Source organism: Gymnogyps californianus, chromosome 1 (assembly GCF_018139145.2).
Source record: "Gymnogyps californianus isolate 813 chromosome 1, ASM1813914v2, whole genome shotgun sequence".
Classification (NCBI taxonomy): Eukaryota; Metazoa; Chordata; class Aves; order Accipitriformes; family Cathartidae; genus Gymnogyps; species Gymnogyps californianus.
The window spans coordinates 58,710,039-58,734,503 of NC_059471.1; the positions used below are offsets into that span (position 1 = coordinate 58,710,039).

At 40.0% G+C, this 24,465-nt stretch overlaps 1 protein-coding gene across 1 annotated transcript in view; it reads right to left on the minus strand.

The window, feature by feature from the left end:
• The window catches only part of STK24 (serine/threonine kinase 24), a 68,001-nt gene continuing 43,536 nt past the window's right edge, over nt 1-24,465 (minus strand). The window contains exons 6-11 of the mRNA XM_050907664.1: nt 11,902-12,087; nt 11,507-11,652; nt 10,138-10,261; nt 9,102-9,170; nt 4,970-5,106; nt 1-2,564 (exon numbers count right to left, since the gene is read on the minus strand). Coding sequence (XP_050763621.1) covers nt 2,528-2,564; nt 4,970-5,106; nt 9,102-9,170; nt 10,138-10,261; nt 11,507-11,652; nt 11,902-12,087 — 699 coding nt within the window. The 3' untranslated portion in view covers nt 1-2,527. The remainder of the gene's footprint in view (nt 2,565-4,969; nt 5,107-9,101; nt 9,171-10,137; nt 10,262-11,506; nt 11,653-11,901; nt 12,088-24,465) is intronic.

Consider the following 24,465-nt stretch of genomic DNA (forward strand, 5'->3'; position numbering starts at 1 on the left):
TCTACCATAAATGAGGTCTTGTCTTTTTCTTTTCTTTTGGCCAATTGCCCTTGCTGTAGGTCTGACTCATCTTAAGCTCCTAAACCAAGGGACACATTCACCAAGCAAATTCTGCCACAATCTACTCAGGGAAGTATTTCCTCAACATACAGTCCTGGAACGCAACTAGAATGCAACTCAAAAAAATGTGTGTCTAACTTTTTAAATGATTGTTCAAGAATAGCGTACCTTAGAATTTCATTTAATTTTCTGATTGAGAAATTCTTGAGTTTCCAGCCAGCACCGTAAATTTAACTTCCCCACTAAATCTGAGTTCTGTGCATCTCCAAGTAAGCTCGCTTTAATTTCAAGTCCTTACATTAAGAGATGACTGGGGAAAAGCTTTCATTAATCTATTTGTATTGCAAATGCAAACACACCTGTTCATTTCCATATGCTGCAACAGCGCGTATTTATTGAACGGCTGAATGTTCTGATGTTGAGATGTCAACAGGTAAATTTCCCGTTGCGCTGTATTCAGATGCACGTTTCACAACAGCAGAGCTAAATTTGTTTCCTCAAGGGTAAGCCTATCCTTAAGGTTTAAGAGCGCACAAACCAACATATTTAAAGATATTAATCGAAGAGGAGTTATAAACCATTGCTCAAACTTATGCATTGTTCAATTTACCTTAAATTCACTTAGCCGTAAAGTAAAACCATTACCTCGTTATGCTGGCAAACGTGTTGTGCCTAAGAACAGCTACAAGACCCATTTCTTTCAACTGTTGTTTCAACCTGGTGAGAATTTTCATAGCTTTGTTAGCACGACAGGGTCCTCTTACTGTTAAATTATTAAATTAATAATTAAGGCTATAAATATGCATAGAATAAGGGCTACCATGGTGATATGAGTCCTGCAAGGAGACCTCACCGGCTTCCACAATGGTTAGAGAACCTGGGTCTTTTTGTACCAAGCCAGGTAGATAGGCCTATACTTTTAAAATTTTAATCCTTTCTGTTCCAAAACTCATATCTTTTTTTTTTTTTTTTTAAATTAAACAGATAAGTTACCTTACTGTCATGCAAAACATAAAATCATCAATTCCTTCGTTAAAAACAAGGCAAAAATGCTCTTTTAGCTACCAGAATAAGAAGCACCTGAATACAGCCTTGGTGAAACAAACCAAGGTAAACCTCAGAGTAATACTGTGGAAAAAAACCATGCCACCTCATCAGCTGTGTGTGTAACTAATGTTACTGTTTCCAAGAACTCTCAAACCCTAAGTCAGCTATCTAGAAGCACTGACAGGAACAGTGGAAATTTCAGAATTCAGAATTTTCAAGAAGTAACTTTTTTCTAGGGAGACAAGTAATAGGACATAGCATACAAGACTCAGGCTCAGCTTTGGAGTCTTTCTGTCTAACGTCTATCACTTTCGGTAAGGAGACGCACAGATTTAGGCAGCAAGACTGAATATGGAATCTATGGATAATTTTTCTTTTACACTGCAAGACATTCATTTTAATGATGAAAATAGGCATGATGAAGAAATACTTGCCACTGTCTCAGAGCCAACATCTTCATGAGATTTCAGAATAAATGAAGGTAATAAAGATTTATTTGTGTGAGCATTCAAACATGTTCAGGTGAAGAAAAGATTGTATCTGAATTTCACTACAGGCTTCACAAATACCTATTACTAAAATTGAACAATACATAGGGTTCAGAATTTGCATTGGCACAATTTAAAACTGAAAATATGAAAGAGCTCATTCCTTAGGAAAAACAATAATTTAAATTTAAAGCTTTGAGAGACAAGGAGTATTAAATTTAAAACAACCAGAAGTAGTACCATAATTAGAAAGTCACGCTCAGAATATAGATAAAAAGGAAGAAATACTGGAGAAACAGAATAAAATTGTGTCTTTGCTGAGGTACGAATAGAAGGTTCCACAGTACAGGATTAACTCTTTCAATGGCAAATCCTTCACATACAAAAACCAAACCAAGATTCACTTATCACATAATTCAAAATTTACATGTAATAAAGGCAAGGCAATACTCAGTTATGGCCTGTCAAATATTTACCCCACTAACATTATCTACAAAAGCACTTTACCATTTTGTACACAGTGATTCCTTATGCACGTTGAAAGGCTTTCAGTTAAAAAAAGACATTATATACACATCTGTACACAATTCCAACAAACGTACTCCATCTCCCAGTGGAATTCTTAAAGCAAGGTACCTGAGGTTTCTCAATATCTTCAATTTCTCTATCACAAACCTAAATATACATTTCAGATTTTACAAAAAGACACCTCCCTGGAATATGTGCAGTATCATTAAAAAAAATTATAGCTTTAAGGAGCTGAAAAAGACTGCCTCCATCCGAGAGACGTCATTTTCACTCTTGCACATTTAGGAATGTCCTTCCACCAAAGGACATTCCAGTGACTGAGGGGCAGAACAACATTAGGGTGCGCGTCTTCAATGCAGACACCGTGGGATCTCCGTTGTCTTAGAAAAGTCAGGAACAGCACGTCAGTAGGATGAAGTGCTTCCTCCAGCTAGTGAATATCTGAAGAGGAAAAGAAATAGTTATCGTTGTGACTTTCAGAAAGGCGTTCTACAACAAGCAGCAACTAAAAGTTATTCCATTTTATGCTGTTGAAGTTCCAGCCTTTTTCCTTGCAGAACGACACCCGCCACTGCTGTCACGCTTTAAAGAAAAAAGCCATAGACCTGAACAGCATGTAAAGTACACCCTATTAGAATATGGCTGCTTTTCTAATCAATAGCAACAACCTGTGTTCAAGTGTGTTACTGAGAAGTATATGATGATGTAAGAATTCTGTATACTGGGGGCAACATTAGTGATTCCAACTTTCCTACTTGGCAAGTTTCCATCATAATCTTTCCAAAATATTACTGGGGCAGGAAACCTGTATTTCTTGGTCTAAGACAATTCTTAAATCATCCAAAGAAAGAAGCACACATTTTAATCATGTTAAGCTTTCAATAAACTTTATAAAACATCAGAGATCAGAACTGGAGGGGGAAGGTAAATGGATTCACTCAAGTTATTGGGCAGCTCTTCTGAGGGTCCCAACTAATCCATTCAGAGAAACGTGGGAAATAACCAATCATAAAAGGAATGAAAATCTCATTAGAAACATGTTGTTGAAGAGCCATCTTCAGTAGTTAGCTATCAAATTGAGAGGATATTGTAAGCGGATACAACGAATGACTTAATGATGTAACAGAGCGTATTTCTTGTAGTATTCAAACAAGAAGGAACTATCTTTTCAGAAGCTGACTAGCTCCAAAAATAGCTTCATCCATGAGGGATACCTACTAAGCTATGGAATGGTTCAAACTCCTTTTTAGGGGGGGGATCCTGCCATTCATTTCTTTCGCTCACTTTCTGGAAGGAGTGCTAGTCATGATCGCATACTAGCTGAATACCATCCCTGGAATAAGAGAAACTTCACTCAGATGTGACCCATCAACAGACATTCTCTATGAATATTTCTTTCTCTCCTTCAAAGAAAATGAAGTGTCTGCCTCCACTGTTGTAAGATATTAGGACCAAGAAAAACAACAATAGTCCAAGGAAGCAGAACAGAAGGAAAACAAAATGCTAAATAGGTACATAAAGGGTTCTGAAATCTATCTCCTAGGACAAAAAATCACGACTGTTGCTGTTGTGACAGGAACAAGTAAGATCGTTCTCCAGCATCCACAAAAGAAGTGCCCAGTGGAAAGCCTGTCTCCACATGGTCATTTTCAGCTTCAATTGCAGCATCAAAAGTCTTTGAGGTTCCCAGTTCCGGGAAGGCCCTGTACCAGGCTGACAGAAACCTGACACTGAAATATTGGGCTGATGAAAGACTGGGGTCAGTTTTGGAATCCCTAATGGAAACAAACTGAGATGGAAGCTCCAGAAACTCTTTCAAGCCTGCCAGGATCAACTGAAAGGAGAATCAAAACATCTGGCATCAAGGAGTGACCTTTTAGCACTAGAGATGCTGACTGGGCTTCACGCTTAACAGCCCAGAAAGCAAGAAACACAATTGCTTGCAGATTACTTGGCATTGATTTTTACTGAATGACAAAGTGTCAGCCTGGCAATCCTCTGCTTTAACTTCAGAGGTGTCAATTCTAAAACTTTACCAAGCTGTGGTGAGAGACGGTATAAGGGAGACACCTGCTCAGGGTGATCTTCTTCAAGGTAGCAGTTCATGATTAATCATTGCCATGAGTTTTTTCTAGTACCAAGCAATCCAACCTGGATGGTGTAGATTCACAACAGGTGTGGACTCCTGGATTGAAGGTTGCATTTAAAGCCTCTTCAAGCAGTAATTCTGAAATTTATACCCCTGATCTTTTCTTGTGTAGCATTTAAAAGAAGAGCAATTTGAGTGTTTGTTAAGAATATATTCCTAACCTAGGCAGTTAGAAAATCTGTTATGAAATTTGGTCTTTTGAAGTAATTCAAAATGTTGGTTTTGGAGGCACCACCAAAAGGCCATACAGACTATCTTTAATGAATGAACAAGGCACCACTTACTGTGTGACTAAAAGAAACACAAACTAACTGAACAGTCCATTTATCAAAGTGGGTAAAAGAAATTAAGAGTGACACAGGGCATCCTCTGCAACATACAGCCAGACACTGAGAAAGCGTGAAAAGTCCCTTATAGGAACTGCAAAGGGAAAAGGCTGTCCACTCTCATTTGACACACAATATGCACACCAACAGGATGAACGTACATATGGGCTATCACCTGAAGCTAGGAATTAGAACTGCTGATACGATTAGTTTTCTTTCTACTAAGCTAACACAATTGTACAAACTGTAAGCACAAGTGGTTTTTTCCTCTATTATAAATAGAAATTAATTCTTTCAATTTAACACTAGTCAAATATTTGTAGAATCAGATGTGCAAGTTTCTGTAACCCTCAGTGAAATATTTTCATTACCTCTGAAGCCTCTGCACAAGGTGTGACACCATGTTATCTGCAATGCCCGGACAAGCCTCTTCAGCTAAATAAATAGCCTTTCTCAGTTCTTCTATGGAATCTGTGTTACCACCACACACTTCACTCTTCTCTTTCAACTGAAAGAAAAACAGGAAGAGATATATTAATGAGATATTCATAAATATTTCTATAAACAATATAATGCAAAAGCTTGTTAGGAAGTGACTGCCAGCATTCACAATGTCAGGATTTGACTTTCATTATACACCCTCACATCCTGAAGACTTTTTTCATCCTGAAGTTATTCTTTGCAGTAGTTATCAGGATGTCATTCATCTTCACAAGTCTTCAATCATTCACATATCCTTTCCAGTGTGCTCACATTCAAAAATTACGACAAAGTATCCCAAAAAGATGCACTGTTTACCGGTAGCTGTTCAGTTTCAAGATGTGCTGCTTATACATACTCACTTTAGTATACCTACTTGTACGCATATAGCTTATACATATACACTGCAGGTGCACTTGTGCAAGCACTGTTAGAAAATGCTTTCACCCTGTCAACTCTATCAATAGAGTACCCTGAGCACTCTCTCATCTCCCCTCTGAAGCAAAGGATCCCACGATTAGGCAGGAGCTGAGGGCTGAGATGGAACGTCTCAGTGCTTCGCTTATGTAGGAGCTGGTATAACATGCTGACTATGGCTGGTAAAATGCTTTCTGTCTCAGAACTCACTAAAGAACATTCAAAAATCTCAGCAGGGTCTGGGCTTCCTTGGAAGGAAGCATCGTGTTACTAGTAGTAAGGCTGAATGAAGGCATGGCCTTCTTTCAGGGACTGGACTTTCCCCAGCAGGTTGGATGGGATGTCTGCATTTACAAGTTTCTCTCCACATTTATCACTACAGCTGTTGTCACGAGCTGTTTTGCAGCATCCTCTTAAGAAGGATGGAATCAAAGTAATTTCTCAGGGGAAAAAAAAAAACCAAAAAAAACCAACCTGGTGAAAAAAAATACTCCAGTTGGAAGCTGACCAGGCTTACGAGTGCTCTGGACCAAAGAGTTTGAGTTGTTTACACAGAACTGAAGAATAGTGAAATATTTTTCTACATATTTCTCTACAAATTATTCAATTACTTCAAGAGTCATCTCTGAATGTTGGACCTATAGCCAGTCTGCCTTTATGCCATTACTGCCAGCAATGAAGAAAGCTTAGCTTGAACAAATGGAAAGTTTGTGCCACTTTTTGGGATGTAATGTAGGCACGCATACACTTTTGGCCCTACTTAAGTATAGCACAGGGGATTGTCACATGGAATAAGCATGATCCCCAGAAAGCAGCAGAAAGCAGAATTAATAGATCAAGACAATTTTGAGTTCAGTGTAGTACAAGGCATTCTGGAGGGAACAAAGTGGCAGTGAAGTTCTTCGGAGATGTCCAAGCACTAAAGCAGCCTTCAGGACTTTCTGAAGTGGACTTTCAACAGGTGTCAGGAACTACAGCTCAAGAGTTGCCATCAGCATTGAGGAAAGGTTTTTCTTTAAAAAGGAATCTGAGTCTTGCAAGGGAAAACATAAAGGAAATAATCATTGTTCTAGTTCCACATTTAGCGATGGCTTATAGATATGTTAGGGCACCCTCCTGAGAGTAACTGAGGTCTCAACAAAAGGAAATCAAGAGGACTCTGTGTGTGTACAACAGCTGAGGTACAACCACAGCAGTAAGCAAGGCTTCTGCACTCTTCTTTGGCTGCTGCTTGTGTTCTCTTTACATTACATCCAGAATGCTCAAGAGTGAGATCTTGCATACAAAGCATAGGTAACAGGAAGACACAAATGCCTTTTCTTTTCCCAGTAATAAATAACCCTTTCTTAGTCTAAACTGGGAACTCAGAGCTTGAGGGCAAGATGACAGAAGTAGACAATAGTGGGAACATTACAACAAAGGACACCTCTGTATCTCCTGCCTTCAAAAAGGAACCCAGAATGAGTCATCACATGCAGTACTCAGCCAGTGTCCTCTGATAAGGAGAAAGAAACCACATCAGGGTGGTAGCTGGTCACTGAAGATCACAAATAACTGACAAGCATGACAACTTTGTTCATTTTCAGGGTGTGTTTTGTTTTCTGTTGTTTGGGGGTTTTGTTTTGTTTGGCATTGGGTGTTTTGTTTGTTTGTTTGTTTTAATTGCTTTGCTGAAGTGCACCAAGCTTCAGATTACTACCAGCAACACAGAGCGGCAGGGCCCTATAGCTGAGCAAGCCTCTTCAGCCAAGGCTCCTAAGTTGTATCAGAGTTCAACGGAAGGAGAAGGATGCAGAGCACAACGTTCCCCTGTAAGATTACCTAGGGACAGCAGCTGGTTTTTACACCTGTCTTCTGTGCCAAAAGCTTTGAAGCCTCCATGATGACAAAAAGCTCTGAATGGTCAGCTTTGTTCTTTTTGGTGGAGTTCCATGGAGTAACTCACTAATTTAGCTAGCAATAATGCCTGGAAGTGCAGATATCTGTGGTTTGAATGCTAAACAAATGGAACACTGAAAATGCAACATAAGAGCAGAGACAACAGCCATGCCCATAAGAAAAAGGAAACCCTGCAATGAGATTTTGGAACAGTTTGGGAAAGTTGTGGCTATCCACCAGAAGTTGCATGGAAGAGGAGTCTAAAGTATGAACCAAACAGTAAATACCAGACCAAGAGTCTTCTCCCATAGCATGAAAAGATACAACAAACAAGTGTGTGAGGAAAAATTTTTCTGTAGCCTCTACAGGGCATAGAGATGAAAGTAAATGGCAATCTTAATAAGGACTGCAGTGAAAAATGTTTGTGTTGCTCCAGCAGTGCTAGGGGAATCATATACCCACAGGGATCAGCAAGTGGCAATTAAAAGAACGGCCTTGAAAATGAAAATGGGAAGCAAGAAAGGCAAAGAATGACACAGCAACTAGTTAGCAATACCACAGGAAGGAAGAACCCAAAGCAGAGATATCTAGAAGACGGGTAATAAAGGGCATGGTGGAGGGAAAACGAAAAATAAAGAAAGGATGAAAATGGCGGATGGAGTGTGGAAGACAGCTGGATGCAGGACCTGTATCGTGCTTGGTATTGGAAAAGGAGAAGTAAGACCTAAAGGAGATGTACAGCAACCAGAAAAACATTTGGGAGATGGAAGAGTAGGGAATGAAAGAAAATTCTGAAAGAGAGGCAAGCAAGTGGGTAATACATAAAGAACTGCAATGGAAAATACCAAAAAATCCCTGTTTAAAGTGTTTCTCCATTTTACATAGGAGAATGACAGTCTGACTTAATACTGGAGTCTGAATAATCAATACAGAGGTCATCCCCTTTAAATAAGTTTAATTGCTTTATTGCACTCAATATTCTTAATGAGCAGCATGCAAAATCCAATGATAATCCTCTGAAGTAGGACTTTATTCATTAGAACAAAATTAAGACAACATCCTTTTATTAGAACAATTTCTCTAATTTTATTTCTGTAACAGTTACAATGATTGAAATCATTATTTAAATAAATTTTCTTATCAAAGCTAGGGTGAGAGCAGAGTTTTTGTTTCTTAGAGTTCTATCAACTTTTTAAAACAATCACATCTTCATAAATATCTGGCTTCCGCTTCATATGATTTTTTTTTTTTAAAGTTGTTTTTAAGTATTTGGAAAAAACAAATATAAAAATTATAAAATTCAGAATGGGAACAAAATACAGTTTTCAACACTGAAATTCAAAAGTTAAGTTCTTGCTGATCTGGTCCACAGCCATATCTTGGAACACTGAAGAACGTGAAATTTGTAACAGAAAAAATGACAGATAAAGAGATAAAGCAGTGTCAGAAAATGGAATGCTGCAATCCAAACATTTACATATCTTCTTGTTTTTCATGTTCATTGCTTTAGGCTAGCATGGCTGATGTTGCTACCATGCATATGAAGTATTGTTAGAAGCAAAACAAAGATCTCAAGAGCAGACCTGCATGAAAGCTAAGGGTACAGCTAAAATTGTAACACATCAAGTTCCAAATAGGTTGTAGGAACCTTAGGTGTCATTCATCATATTTGTCTGTTTTTCAGAGACATAAATCCTGGAATTGTTAAGTTTTAAAGCAATAACTTACCTCTGCAAATAAAGGGGATATAACTGTAGACAGGCATTGGGATAGAGGCCTCTTTGGGATATCCTTTTCCTTTAAAAAAAAAAAAAAACAACAAAATTCTGACCAATTTTATTTCTGAAAGAAAGCATCCTCATTGTATTCTGTTTCTAATTAAGGAAAAAAAAAAATAGTTCCAACATGCTACACTTTATGAAAAATCTGTTTCTATGTATATACAAATATGTAAAGTGTTTTATAACAGACTATTCCAAAGCACTGTGGAAAAAGAAGGCTGAATTAAAGTTTGAGGCTGCGGCACCTCAAATACATGCCAGCTCAAAATTTAAAAAACAAACAAACAAAAAAAAAAACCCACCCCACAACACAACAAAAAACAAAACAAAAAACCCACAATCCTACTGAGCATGTACTAAATCATAGACATGCTGCTATTTACTAGGTTCCTCGCATATGATACAATATTTTTCTTGTATTTCTCCAGTTCTGATAAGAGCACACACACATAATTTTCAGAGCCAGGGTAGCAACCACTTGCCCTAGCCACACAGGCTGCAGAAAATACGATGGAGCAGCTCCTAAACATCCCTTATTCTGGGTTGGTTGGGCGTTTTTTTTGGACACATGCACATTCTATTCTTTGCTACGTTGTAGTCTTTTTTCCTAAAAGACCAGAATGCCTCCCCCAAAACCCCAGCCTAGCTTTGTACTGTACTGGTTTAAGTTTACTCTACAGAAGGAAGATTTTTAAAATAAAATATTGCCTGGTCTTCCTCCAGTGGTAATATTTCACAAACTACAGAAATATTTTAGTACATATTTCACAAACTACAGAAAAAGGAGACATTTACAGAATACCCAAACTTCAAGACTTACTCAAAACGTTTTGTGAAAGGCAACTGTAGACTGTACGTTTTTATCAAAAGTTCTGAAAGTTTTACAATTGAAATGCTTTTAAAGATATAAAATAAAAATCACGCCACTAAACTATTAAAGCAAGAATTATCTCCTTATATAATATAGTCAATATTTTGAGCACCTTATTTCTTTGCAACTCCAAAGGCTGGGCTGCTCCATTCTCTAGATTCTTGGGGTCTTTTTCTCTTATTGTAAAGATCCACTCTCCTGAATCACTCCCACCTGAAGCCTGGCCATCTGGTTCACTTCAAGGGAGGGGAAAAAAAAAAAGAAAAAGTTTATTACCTACATCTTATTGTTCATGTTCATTCAATATACATGGTAAACATAAAAACTACAGTCAAGACCAAAACCAGGATTCTATTGTGCAAGCCAATAAGTATAAAGACAAGTATGAAAAGTAGTGTAATTTATCTTTTGGGGAAATTAAAAAAAAAAATGAAACCAAGATACTTCACTAATGTTAAATTAACTTCAAAAAGAAAGAGAGGCATTACAGATTGAAAACATTTTCCTAATTACATAAACAAGTAACATGAAGTGTTTTATTGCAATCTGAAAACTGGCTTTAGCAGAGTACCTCAATTCATTAGGGAAGGGGAAAAATTAGATTACTTAATTCACATTTATTATTCTTCTTTATTATGAAGAATTTAATCCATTTGTGAATAAATTGTGGCAATCCCTTCACTTGATTTTCAAAAGTGTGTAATCTGATGATACCCACTATTTTCAAAATTACTTTTACACTAACAAAGTTAACTTTTTAACCAAGTCATACCTATTTGTAACTTGGTTTCCTAAGGAAACCAACTCATGAACCTACTGAACAGCTCCATCAAAATTTGATGGAGAGAAGTAAAAACTGGAAAGGAAAGACATCTGGAAATATTTACAACACTTCTTTTTCAATAATTTGACATTTCATGACGATCATGCTGTAATAGCCCAACCTTCCTGGAAGGATAGAAAAAAAAAAAACCTCTCAAAAACACCTAGGTAATATGGTTTGTACCCCAGAACCCCATTATCATGGAAGCATTGTCCACTAACCCTCTCTTATATGCAAGGATATGCTTCTGCACGTTTACTCAGCCAAAATGAGGGACAACCTGCCACCAAGGAGACAACTCCCCTCCTTAGGTGGCCATGTGCACACACAGCACAGTGCATGTGCACACTGCTATTTGGCCATGCAGGGTAAGGCCTACCTTCTGCTTGCATGACAGAGTAACAGTTGGCCTTATGTCTAGGAAGGACCCTAGACCCCACATAAAAGAGAAGGTAGTATAGAATGGGCCACAAGAATTGTTCTCAGTGACTGTTATTTGCATGAAATCCCGTGCAATACTGTAATCAAGATTTCATTAGTTTACCAAGGCCGCTAAGCTGAAAAGCTGTAAATAACAGAATACAGGAATATATGTGCTAAAAATAACTACCTGGCTCCTATATTTACAAAGGATATTTTACAAACTCATCAAACTTACATATCTGAGTCATCAGAACTGGAATCGTCATGACTTTGTTCAGACTTCCATCTCTTGTGCCTATCAATAAGGTCAGTCAGGTAGGAGGTTTTCTTTGAGTTTCGTAAAATAAACTTGTGTTTTAAGAGCTCTTTTGCAGTAGGTCTCTTAAAAAAAAAAAAAAGATTTTTTTACTGCGTTTGAGAGTGTTAAGTGACTCGCTATAAAAAGATTAAGAAATCCAGACTTCAGTCTTGATACAAATGAGATTTTAAATATATACAGTATCTAAAAAAAAAAAAAGATGCTGGTGAATATGTTGCCCCATATTAGAAAAGCTGAACTGCACTTCTCCATGTAATTCATGTAAACCAGTCAAGTTCTCTACTACACATTGACAAACAGATGAAACTCACAAAGCTTGGGTCCTTGTTTAAGCAGGCCTCAACAAATTCTTTGAGGGATTTACTGAAGTTTCCTTCCAGCGTTGGTGGATTGTTCTTAGGAATGAGGAACAAAACCTTCATTGGATGTAATTCTGAATGAGGTGGCTCTCCTTTTGCAAGTTCTATGGCTGTTATGCCTAATGACCAGATATCTGCCTGTAAGAAACAATGCTTTTAAGATTAGGTTGGAGAAAGAGAGGAAACAGTGTTGCTTGCTGTCGTGGTTTAACCCCAGCCAGCAACTAAGCGCCACACACAGCCACTCACTCACTCCCCCCTCAGCGGGATAGGGGGAAGAGAACTGGAAGAGTAAAAGTGAGAAAACTTGTGGGTTGAGATAAAGACAGTTTAATAATTGAAATAAAAGAATACTAATAAATTGTAATGAAAAGGAAAATAACAAAGAGAGAGAAATAAAACCCAAGAAAGAACAAGTGATGCAAATGAAAACAATTGCTCACCACCAACCGATCGATCCCCAGCCAGTCCCTGAGCAGCGGCCCCCTGGCCCACCTTCCCCATAGTTTTATTGCTGAGCATGACATCATATGGTATGGAATATCCCTTTGGTCAGTTGGGGTCAGCTGTCCCAGCTGTGTCCCCTCCCAACTTCTTGTGCACCCCCAGCCTGCTCGCTGGTGGGGTGGGGTGAGAAGCAGAAAAGGCCTTGACTCTGTGTAAGCACTGCTCAGCAGTAACTAAAACACCCCTGTATTATCAACACTGTTTCCAGCACAAATCCAAAACACAGCCCCATACCAGCTACTATGAAGACAATTAACTCTACCCCAGCCAAAACCAACACACTTGCAAAGGTAGATTTTAAACCTTTACTGTAAATACTTTCATATGCAAATTCTTTTTGTTATCATGGTCTGGTTTATGTGGTTAAGCACATAAAATAAAGTACACAGAGTTCCTTGGTTGTTTTTACTCTACAGCATAAAGCAGTTCCACTTACTAGAGTTTTAAAACTTTTTGAAATCAATACTATTACACCAGCAGTTATAAAAATAACTGATCTTGAAACACAAATATTTTTAAAAAGTAATGGTGGAGTTGTTATAAACTAGCATTTATCTACCATATTCAAGTACTTTATGTAAATATGGGGCAAGACTCAAATATTGGCATAAAGGAAAATTTTATAACATGCACAAGATTTTTCCTCAACAAGCATCAGCTAGTACAACCATCAGAAGCTTAATACATTAGAATATAATTTTCCTGGGATTTAACATTGTCTTATATATCATTCTTATTCACAGACTAGAGAAATGCAGTCTAGAACAGTATTATTCAACTTTTTCAACCCAAGATTTCAACCAGTTAAGTATTTGGTCCAAGTAGCTTCTGAAATACTGACAGCACTTTTCTACCTGATCTGCTTTGTAGACCTCCTCCTGTGGGCCATGTCTTGTAGGCCAAGAAGGCCTGACCTGAAACAAACTTCTCTAAGTCATGCCCATGCAAAATGCAGATCCAAAGGCTCACTGCCAAGTTAGAGGGACAAATCAAGTAATGTAGCGGAGACCAGCGCTAGATCTGCTACCATTTAATTTCACTGATGAGTTGGATTCACATTGTTACTGGATGCCACAATATGCATATTGGTTTTTGGGGAAGATTATTTAAATATATTTGTTTCATAGGTTTTCATCATCAAACTGTGCTACTCTTTCTAGGGAACGCTGTCTCCCTAGATCCAAATCCTATTGCCAAATCTGCCTGAAGTAATGTGATGTAATGCATCATAATTTTCCTTGTTCTGCTGAAATAACAGACCTAAAAGTCAAAATAATGGATGAATAAACCCCTCAGGTGAAAGAAAAAAATTTGACAGAAACATCTGTTCCAAAGGACAAGATATCAATTTAAAATATTTATATTTTGTTTTTTCTGTTTCTTTTGAAGTGAAAGCAGAACAAAGACTTATTCTCAGGAAAACAGGAAAGATCTGAAGTGAGCTGTCTGGTTTTACTCCCAAATAGAGCATTTGGAACTTTGCTACACTGTAAACAGATCTATTTCCAGTTACTGGATAGAGTAGAGATTTCATTTATCACTTCTGTCCTTACTAAGTGTCCCTCTAATCCATCTGTCTGCTCAGTTGATATGCTAGTTTATCTTTGACTAACTCATACAGGACTACAGGCTGATAGCTGCAATGTATGCATCCATTCCACTATCATAGCTACATTGCCTGACTGAAAACAAGCTCCTTCTTCCTTGTTCAGACAGTATTCTATTGTTTAGAGCTTAGTTACTTAATTTTGCAAGTAAGTATGGGAAAAAAAAAAAAAAAAAAAGAGTCAATGTCATCGTTTAACCCCAGTCAGCAACTCACCACCACGCAGCCGTTTCCCCCTCCCCCCTCCCAGTGGGGTGAGGAGGAGGAAAGGAAAAAAAGTAAAACTCGTGGGTTGAGATAAGAACAGTTTAATAACTAAAGTAAAATATAATACTAACAATAGTAATAATGAAATATAATAATAATAATAGTAATGAAAAGGAATATAACAAAAAAAGGAAGGGGGGGAGGGGGGGAGAAAAACAAACAGTGATGCACAATGCAATTGCTCACCACCCACTGACCGATGCCAGAGCCGCGATCCACGCCTCCCGGCCAACTCCCCCCTGTTTATTTATATACTGGGCATGACGTCCCATGGTATGGAATACCCCTTTGGCTAGTTCAGGTCAGCTGCCCCGGCCGTGCTCCCTCCCAGCTCCTTGCACACCTGCTTGCTGGCAGAGCATGGGAAACTGAAAAGTCCTTGGCTTAAGACAAGCGCTACTTAGCAACAACTAAAACATCAGAGTGTTATCAACATCATTCTCACACTAAATCCAAAACACAGCACTGTACCAGCTACTAAAAAGAAAGTTAACTCTGTCCCAGCCGAAACCAGGACAATATCCACCCCTTATTCTATACCATTTACGTTATGCCCAGATCCCACACTTCCTGATACACCTCCAATTAATCACCATCACTTTTTCTGTCTTTTAATATATACATACAGATATCATTCCCACGGTCTATGGGCCATCTCTATCAAATGTCTGTTGAGTTCCTTCAGTCCATGACTTTGAGGTCCATCTGTCGTAACAGTCTGTCTGGGCAGGAGGGATGATGCAAAGTCCGCTCAGTCGGCAGAACAGGATTGGGCTTCGGTGTGGTGTGGCGGGCAGGTGACATTGGGCGCAGCAGGAGGATGGTGTGTGGTGCTGGATTGTTGCATGCTGAAGTCCTGGTTCCATCACTACTGCACTCAGTTTTATCAAAGTTCATTCTTCCTTAATCTAAGTAATTCTTACTGTAATACCATTAATATAGCATATAACAGTTATAATAATGACATACAGTGGCAAGATTATATAGCAATTAATATCATACCATTTAATCTATTGGCTGTTCTCACCTAAAATCAAATCCCCTTGAGGCACACATCAGACTTGCCCATCCTTCCGCATCACCCACCAAGTGCACCCAGGCCCTTGAGCAAAAGCAATCCCACACATGGGTTTGCCTTTGCCTGAGGCAGGAGTAACCCAAACTGTTTTTCCTAGCACATTTTTTATGTGCACTACAGGGACTTTATCCCCTTCTACAGTACGTAAAGGTTCTGATTGGGCGGGGCCAGCTCGACTGACAGATCCTCTAGTGTTGACTAACCAGGTGGCCTTTGCTAGATGTGTATCCCAATGTTTGAAAGTCCCACCACCCATTGCTCTCAATGTAGTCTTTAACAGTCCGTTGTATCGCTCAATTTTCCCAGAGGCTGGTGCATGATAGGGGATGTGATACACCCACTCAATGCCATGCTCTTTGGCCCAGGTGTCTATGAGATTGTTCCAGAAATGAGTCCCGTTGTCTGACTCAATTCTTTCTGGGGTACCGTGTCGCCATAAGATTTGCTCCTCAAGGCCCAGGATAGCGTTCCAGGTGGTGGCATGGGGCACGGGATATGTTTCCAGCCAGCCGGTGGTTGCTTCCACCATTGTAAGCACATAGCGCTTGCCTTGGTGGGTTCGTGGGAGTGTGATATTGTCAATCTGCCAGGCCGCCCCATATTTATATTTCAGCCATCGTCCTCCATACCAAAGAGGCTTTAACCACTTGGCTTCCTTAATTGCATCGCATGTTTCACATTCATGGATAACCTGTGCGATAGGTTGGTCAGGTCCACCCCTCGATCATGAGCCCATCTATATGTGGCATCTCTTCCCTGATGGCCTGAGGTGTCGTGGGCCCACCGAGCCATGAATAATTCACCTTTATGCTGCCGATCCAGATCTACCTGAGCTACTTCAATCCTAGCAGCCTTGTCTACCTGTTGATTGTTTTGATGTTCTTCAGTGGCCCGACTCTTAGGTACGTGGGCATCTACATGACGTACTTTTACAACCAGATTCTCTAGCCGGGCAGCAATATCTTGCCACAATGTGGCAGCCCAGATGGGTTTACCTCTGAGTTGCCAGTTACTCCGCTTCCATTGCTGCAACCACCCCCACAGAGCATTTGCCACCATCCATGAGTATAGAGATAAAGTATTGGCCATTTTTCTCGTTCAGCAATATCTAAAGCCAGCTGGATGGCTTTCACCTCTGCAAACTGACTCAATTCATCTTCTCCTTCAGCAGTTTCTGCACCTTGTCGCATAGGACTCCACACAGCCGCCTTCCACCTTCAATGCTTTCCTACAATGCAACAGGACCCATCAGTAAACAGGGCATATTGCTTCTCATTTTCTGGCAGTTTATTATACAGTGGTGCCTCTTCAGCACACGTCACCTCCTCCTCTGGTGATATTCCAAAATCTTTGCCTTCTGGACAGTCTGTGATCACTTCTAAAATTCCTGGGCGACTGGGGCTTCCTATTCGACTTCGTTGTGTGATCAGTGCAATCCACTTACTCCATGTAGCATCAGTTGCATGATGTGTAGAAGGGACCTTCCCTTTGAACATCCACCCCAGCACCGGCAGTCGGGGTGCTAACAGGAGCTGTGTTTCAGTACTAACCGCTTCTGAAGCCGCTTGAACTCCTTCATATGCTGCTAATATCTCCTTTTCACTTGGAGTATAGCGGGCCTCAGATCCTTGATATCCCTGACTCGAAAACCCTAGAGGTTGACCTCAGGTCTCCCCCGGTGCTTTCTGCCAGAGGCTCCAGGTAGGGCCATTCTCCCCGGCTGCAGTGTAGAGCACATTTTTAACATCTGGTCCTGCCCGGACCGGCCCAAGGGCTACTGCATGAACTATCTCCCGTTTAATCTGTTCAAAGGCTTGTTGTTGCTCAGGGCCCCATTTAAAATTGTTGTTCTTCCAAGTCACTTGATAGAGAGGGCTTACAATCATACTATAATTTGGAATATGCATTCTCCAAAAACCTACAACACCTAAGAAAGCTTGCATTTACTGTTTACTAGTTGGTGGAGACATAGCTGCTATTTTGTTGATCACATCCATTGGGATGTGACGACGTCCATCTTGCCATTTTATTCCTAAAAACTGAATCTCCTGTGCAGGTCCCTTCGCCTTACTCTGTTTTATGGCAAAACCAGCTTTCAGAAGGATTTGGATTATTTTCTCCCCTTTCTCAAAAACTTTTTCTGCTATGTTGCCCCATACAATGATGTCACCAATGTACTGCAGGTGTTCTGGAGCTTCACCCTGTTCCAGTGCAGTCTGGATTAGTCCATGGCAAATGGTGGGGCTGTGTTTCCACCCCTGTGGCAGTCGATTCCAGGTGTACTGGACACCCCTCCAAGTGAAAGCAAACTGTGGCCGACACTCTGCTGCCAAAGGGATTGAGAAAAATGCATTAGCAATATGAATTGTGGCGTACCACTTGGCTGCTTTTGACTCCAGTTCATATTGAAGTTTTAGCACGTCTGGCACGGCAGCACTCAGCGGCAGCGTGACTTCATTCAGGCCACGATAGCCTACTGTTAGTCTCCATTCTCCATTAGACTTTCACACTGGCCATATGGGACTGTTAAAGGGTGAGCGAGTCCTGCTGATCACTCCTTGGCTCTCCAGTCAACAAATCAGCTTATGGATGGGGATCAGGGAGTCTCGGTTGGTGCGATATTGCTGCCGGTGCACCCTTGTAGTAGCGATCAGCACCTGTTGTTCTTCGACCCTCAGCAACCCCACAACCAAAGGGTCCTCAGAGAGTCTGGGCAAGGTGGGCAACTGTTCAGTTCCCTCTGTCTCCAAGGCAGCTACACCAAAGGCCCACCGGTACCCCTTTGGGTCCTTGAAATACCCCCTCCTGAGATAATCTATGCCAAGAATGCATGGAGCCTCCGGACCAGTCACAATAGGGTGTTTTTGCCACTCATTCCCAGTTAGGCTTATTTCAGCCTCCAATATAGTTAGCTGTTGAGATCCCCCTGTCATCCCAGAAATACAAATAGCTTCTACCCCTTTATAGCTTGATGGCATTAAAGTACACTGTGCACCGGTATCTACTAGAGCTTTACACTCCTGTGGATCTGATGCACCAGGCCATCGAATCCACACAGTCCAGTAAACCCGGTTGTCCCTCTCCTCCACCTGGCTGGAGGCAGGGCCCCTCTAGTCCTGGTCATAGGATTCTCCACTCACTTGTTGTAAAAATGGATTAGAATTCCTTTTCATAGAATCAGGAGTAAGATCAGCCCTTCCACTCTGTCGGCCACACCGCTCGCAGTGCTCACGGGAGGCTGAAGCAACCATTTTCCTGGAAGAACCCTCATTTGTGGTTGTTTTTCCTCGCAATTCACGTACCCGTGCATCTAGGACCGAGGCAGGTTTTCCATCCCACTTCCTCATATCCTCTCCGTGGTCAAGCAGGTAAAACCACAGGGTACCCCGTGGTATATATCTTCTCTCTCCTCTCTCTTGCCCAGAAAAATACCTTCTCCTAATAGCTGAGGTATTGGTCCGTACAGGTGGAAGGCAGAACTTATCCTCAAATCGCTGGAGCTCTTGGGACCATTTCTCAGCTAGTATGTCTGGCAGTTTCTGCACAGCCACAACAAGGGAGGAAGTGAGACTTTCTTCGTATTGCCGAAGTCGGCGAGCCAATTCATCTACTGTTGGTCCCTCCTCATCTTTCCAGTCCATTACTACCAATGCATTGGCATACGATGATGGTGCACTTCGTACAAACTTCCACCATGTGGGTCGTGCACACTGGACTTCGTCTGGATCTGTGGGTAACCGCCCATCATCTGGGTCATAATAAACCATCTTCCACACGGCTAATTCCCTCAGGTACTGGATACCTCTCTCCATGGTGGTCCACTTGCCTGGGTGACATACAACATCTTCCTTGAAGGGGTACCTTTACCTCACACCCAATAGAAGTCGCCTCCAGAGGCTGAGGGCTTGTGTTTTTTTTCCAATCGCCTTGTCAATGCCCCCTTCCCTAGAAAGGGATCCCAACTGCTTGGCTTCCTTACCCTCTAATTCCAAGCTACTTGCCCCATTATCCCAGCATCGGAGCAGCCAGGTGATAATATGCTCGCCTGGATGACGGCTGAAGTCTTTTCGCATATCTCGCAGCTCACTCGGGGATAGGGATCGGGTGATTATCGCCAGTTCTGCCTCTTCCTCCTGTTCTCGTGATGGCCCTGGTTCACCTTCATCCTTCGTTAAGCGAACTGATTTTTTTGTATATTTCTTCTTCTGTGTAGGGGCGATTGATATTGGCACCGGTTGATTCTCTAGTTCAGCTGCATCTTCCATCGCCAAGGTCTGAATAGCCACAGTGCTTGTCATAGGGATTAGAGTAGCCACAGTGCCTGTCACCGGGGTTGGAGTAGCCGCAGTCGTGGGAGCTGATCTCTGGGTGGTATTTTTAAATAGTTGTTTAACTCTCGACAAGATCTGAATCACATTCAGGAACAGGCTGATTCCTAGCAATAGGACCATGCTAAGTTCAGCATCCCAAGGATATTCAAAATTTACAAACTCCTTCAATGCTATTGTAATTAACCTGGCAGAGAAAGGGAAGATGTGGGAAGATGTCTCCCCAATAGGTTGGCTCCCCGAGGAGAAAAGGTAGAAAGTGCAATTATTAATATTCTCTAAGAGATAGCACCTGAAGGAGATGTCTCCTCCATAGATTGGCTCCCAGAAGAGAAAAGGTAAAAGGTACAATTATTAATAGTCTCCCATAGGCAGCTCACGAAGTACAGAGGTAGACAACAATGCTGAGTACAAACACCCGATTAGTTTCACGGCCCGCGTTTCTATCATATCATAAACCAGTGTTACAAACAACAACAACGTGATAACTCTAGCCTGATTCCCACAGATGATAAACAGCACAACAGGGAGCATATACTGCAAGTAGGGCATTACATAACGCAACTTCAAGAACCACAACACCAACTTTGAGAGCAAAAGAACCCACATTGTGACCAGTAACTATCAAACCAATACAATGAATACTTATAACAAGTTTGTTTTAACACACTCTGATCAGACCCGTCGTTATCTCAACCCTTCGAGCCCCACGTTGGGCACCAAAAAGGCTGTGGTGGTTTAACCCCAGTCAGCAACTAAGCACCACGCAGCCATTTCCCCCTCCCCTCTCCCAGTGGGGTGAGGAGGAGGAAAGGAAAAAAAAGTAAAACGCGTGGGTTGAGATAAGAACAGTTTAATAACTAAAGTAAAATATAATACTAACAATAGTAATAATGAAATATAATAATAATAATGATAGTAATGAAAAGGAATATAACAAAAAAAGGAAGGGGGGGAGGGGGGAGGAAAAAAAAAAAAAAAAACAAACCAAAAAAACCCCAGTGCTGCACAATGCAATTGCTCACCACCCGCTGACCGATGCCAGAGTCGTGATCCGCACCTCCCGGCCAACTCCCCCCTGTTTATTTATATACTGGGCATGACGTTCCATGGTATGGAATACCCCTTTGGCTAGTTCAGGTCAGCTGCCCCGGCTATGCTCCCTCCCAGCTCCTTGCACACCTGCTTGCTGGCAGAGCACGGGAAACTGAAAAGTCCTTGGCTTAAGATAAGCGCTACTTAGCAACAACTAAAACATCAGAGTGTTATCAACATCATTCTCCCACTAAATCCAAAACACAGCACTATACCAGCTACTAAGAAGAGACTTAACTCTGTCCCAGCTGAAACCAGGACAGTCAATTAGCATACCATCAAATTTATGAAATTATATTTTGTTAAGCCATGTTACAGAACTGTCATCTCACACTGAGCACAGAGGATTACATAAGTATATGAGCTTTGAGTTTCATTTATCTTAATAACAGCATTATCAGCTAAGCTCTCCTCAAGCCTAAGTATAATTGTGAGTAACTTCCCTCTAGCAGGAAAGCTTTTCTTGGTTACAAAAGAAAAATGTCACCTGCGAAGATGAGTCTTTGTGTTAACAACTGAGCATTATTATTTCCAATTTATTCTGAATTTCAGGTTTTCAAGAGGAATGTGTTAAAGCCATATAAATGGATAGATTTTCTTCTGCCAGACTTTCAGTCAGAGATGGAGCATGTGTATATGAGTATAAAAATCAAATTTGTATGTGTACACGTGCATAAATATCCACATGCACACACACATATATATAAAAATACTTCCTTTTTTCCTCATATATTTATAACTTTCTACTGCTAGTGACCTTCCTCACAAAAAATGAACGAAAAAGTCCAACAAACCATGGCTGCACACTGAACTCTTTGAAGTCCAAGATGGGGTTTAGGAGCCCATTCCTATTGGAAGCATCAAGAATAAACCCCCCAAATTCCCCTGGAACTGTAACCTCTCCTTTCCCAGATAAGAAAAGATCTCAAAACGGGGATGTAAGTACCAATTGCCTGTGTATCCAACTAGGCATTTCTAGGATGCGCTTGTCTGTGACAATGAAACTCCAGAATAAGAGCAAATCAGTCGTCCAAATGGGGAGGGAGAAGCATGACCTTAAGAAGTGAAGACACTACATCATCACGAAGTTTTACCACGTCATGATTTTTACAGTTTCAAATCCTGAACAAAAATTATTCTTCCAAGTTCAGATGAGAGTCAGCAAGTCACTGGTAACTACTATTTATTACAGTACTGCCATAAGCCTTTCCTCTTCCATTCTATTGAGTAAAATTTAGTTTGACTTTGAAGCTCTTGTAAGTCAAAGAAAACAGGCTATGTGCAAGAGAAAACATTTTAAAATTAAATATTTATTTTTCTATTAGAAGTTATATAGTAGAAAGGACAGAGAACTAGATATGGGAAAACTGAAGCAGATAAGAAAAGATGCTGACTTTCAGATGAAGAAAGGAATCAAAACAGGAGGAAGAATTAAGAACTATTGCCAAAATAACAGAAATTAGAAAGATGGCAAAGATCCTGTGAGGACATTATATCAAAGAACAAATAGCTTGGAGAGAAGGAAATAAACAGTATGGGAAAAAATATATAAAAAAGGAAAAGAAATTAAAAAAAACAGGTGGTAGCTTTAATATAACAATTATAGTCATGTTTTGACATTTCACTATTTTTCCCCATGGCTGATAAAATCTAGCTGCTAAAGAAACTATCACCCCCCTTGGATTACTTGGACTTCAAAAATAAACTACAAAGGAAAATAAAAAATAAAGTTGAAATTTTTGCTATCAATTACGCCTCTCAGATTAGCTACTGACCACATTAAAATGCAAATGTTATAGCTAACTTACTCTCTCACACAAGCCATCTGGAAATCCTATGTTCTCAAATATATCACTCTGAATTATTATTTACGAAAGTCTGACAGAAGCTGTTGAAATTTTAGTATCTATGTCAAAAATCACATACTTTGATTATTTTTTAGGCAATAAAGACAATTGTTGGAATGCCTTGTAAATATACCTTGCAATATATGGCCTGAGAAAGAATAATAGGAATATCTTAAGAACACAAAACAGTTTGGGAATGGGACTGAATAAAGCAAGAATGGAATGGGCAAATTCTGTATAGCAGTTAAGGAATACACAGCTCACATATGCATAAAGCAGTCCAAAAATCCTCACATAATCTTGAGAGCACAGTATTGGGAACATAAATTGGGACTCGGTTTGACATTGTTAAGTTTTACATATTTTAGAAGAAAAATACACAGAATGTACACATTAGTCAAATCCTGAATTAAAACAGCATTTTAAAAAAATGCAGACTTTTTTATCTATTAAAAAACCCTGCTTCTCCACATTAACAAAAGATAAAAGATATTATATACATACATTCCCATAACATACGTTTGGGAAAAAAATTAAGACTATATTCAAAATCAACAGCTTATGTTAAGTATTCATTACTTTTACACAATCTTAAGAGACATTAACATGAACGTTAAAAGTGTCATAAAGTAATGCAAAGACAATAAAGTTATACTGTTTTAACCAAAAGCATTTTAAGTGCTTCACACAAGGAAATTCCTCAGAAGTTTGTCTCTTCAATTCTGAAATCTGTGTTCGACAGAATGGTTAACTCAGAAGTATATCTGAATTCAGAGGAGGTGTAACTATATCTTAATACCCGAAACTGCTTCAAGTGGAAATCAATATACTGAAATAATAGTTCTTGCGTGAGTTATGTTGATAATATAGTATAAGCCATGGTCAGGAAATCCACCAACTGCCCATAATATTAAGACAAGGGATAATAGTGCTGAATCAACAGGAGACCTTAAGCTTTATAGCAATAACTAGCAATATTAGACCTCAGGATACATCTGCCTTCCTTTAGCCTGGTTAGTAGTTTTATGTCAGAACTTAGGTTTTGCTTTGCCTTGCACAATTGTGCTATTTCAGCAGTCAGCATGAGCAAAGGTATCAATCCAATCAGAAAAGGAGCAATAAACAATTTTTTAACAGTTGGTGTGAGGCATACAGTAAATGAGGAAAGAAGCATATGAACTGTGTGAAAGAAGCAGGTGAACTGTGCCCAAGGTGGTGTTACAGAGCACTTTCATGCTTTTATTGGGAACCCATCAGCATGTGGGAAGTAATAGGATTCAACAGGGCAAAGAACAAAACTGGGTAACACAGCAACTACATAATGGAAATTGCTTGCACCTCACTGGGACTATGCTCTGAAGAGGACAGTCCTGCCTAACACCTCTCAAGCATGGCCAGCCTATGGAAGGAAAATGAGGTTAGATTTGGATGTCTGTGTTCTCACATATGCATAAGACATTTAAAATAAACAGGTCTTCTCAAGTGGTTGTTGTGCAACGACAGCAAAACTATTGTCTTTACAATTTAGTCTGGTCTCTAAGTGCCAAAAGGCTCACAGATGCAAATAAGTATCTCTAGTTCATTCAAAACTTGAGCTCTGGCCTTCTAGGGAACTGATCAAGTATCCAAAACCTTTTTATGTCCACATGACATTGCAGACTGAAACAGCCAGAATTCAAAACCTGAGGACTGAATCATGCTTTGTCCAAGTGAAATCATTCCCAGAAGCCAAATCTCAAAAAAAAAAAAAAAACCCCAACCACCAACACCCAAAAAAAACAAAACCAA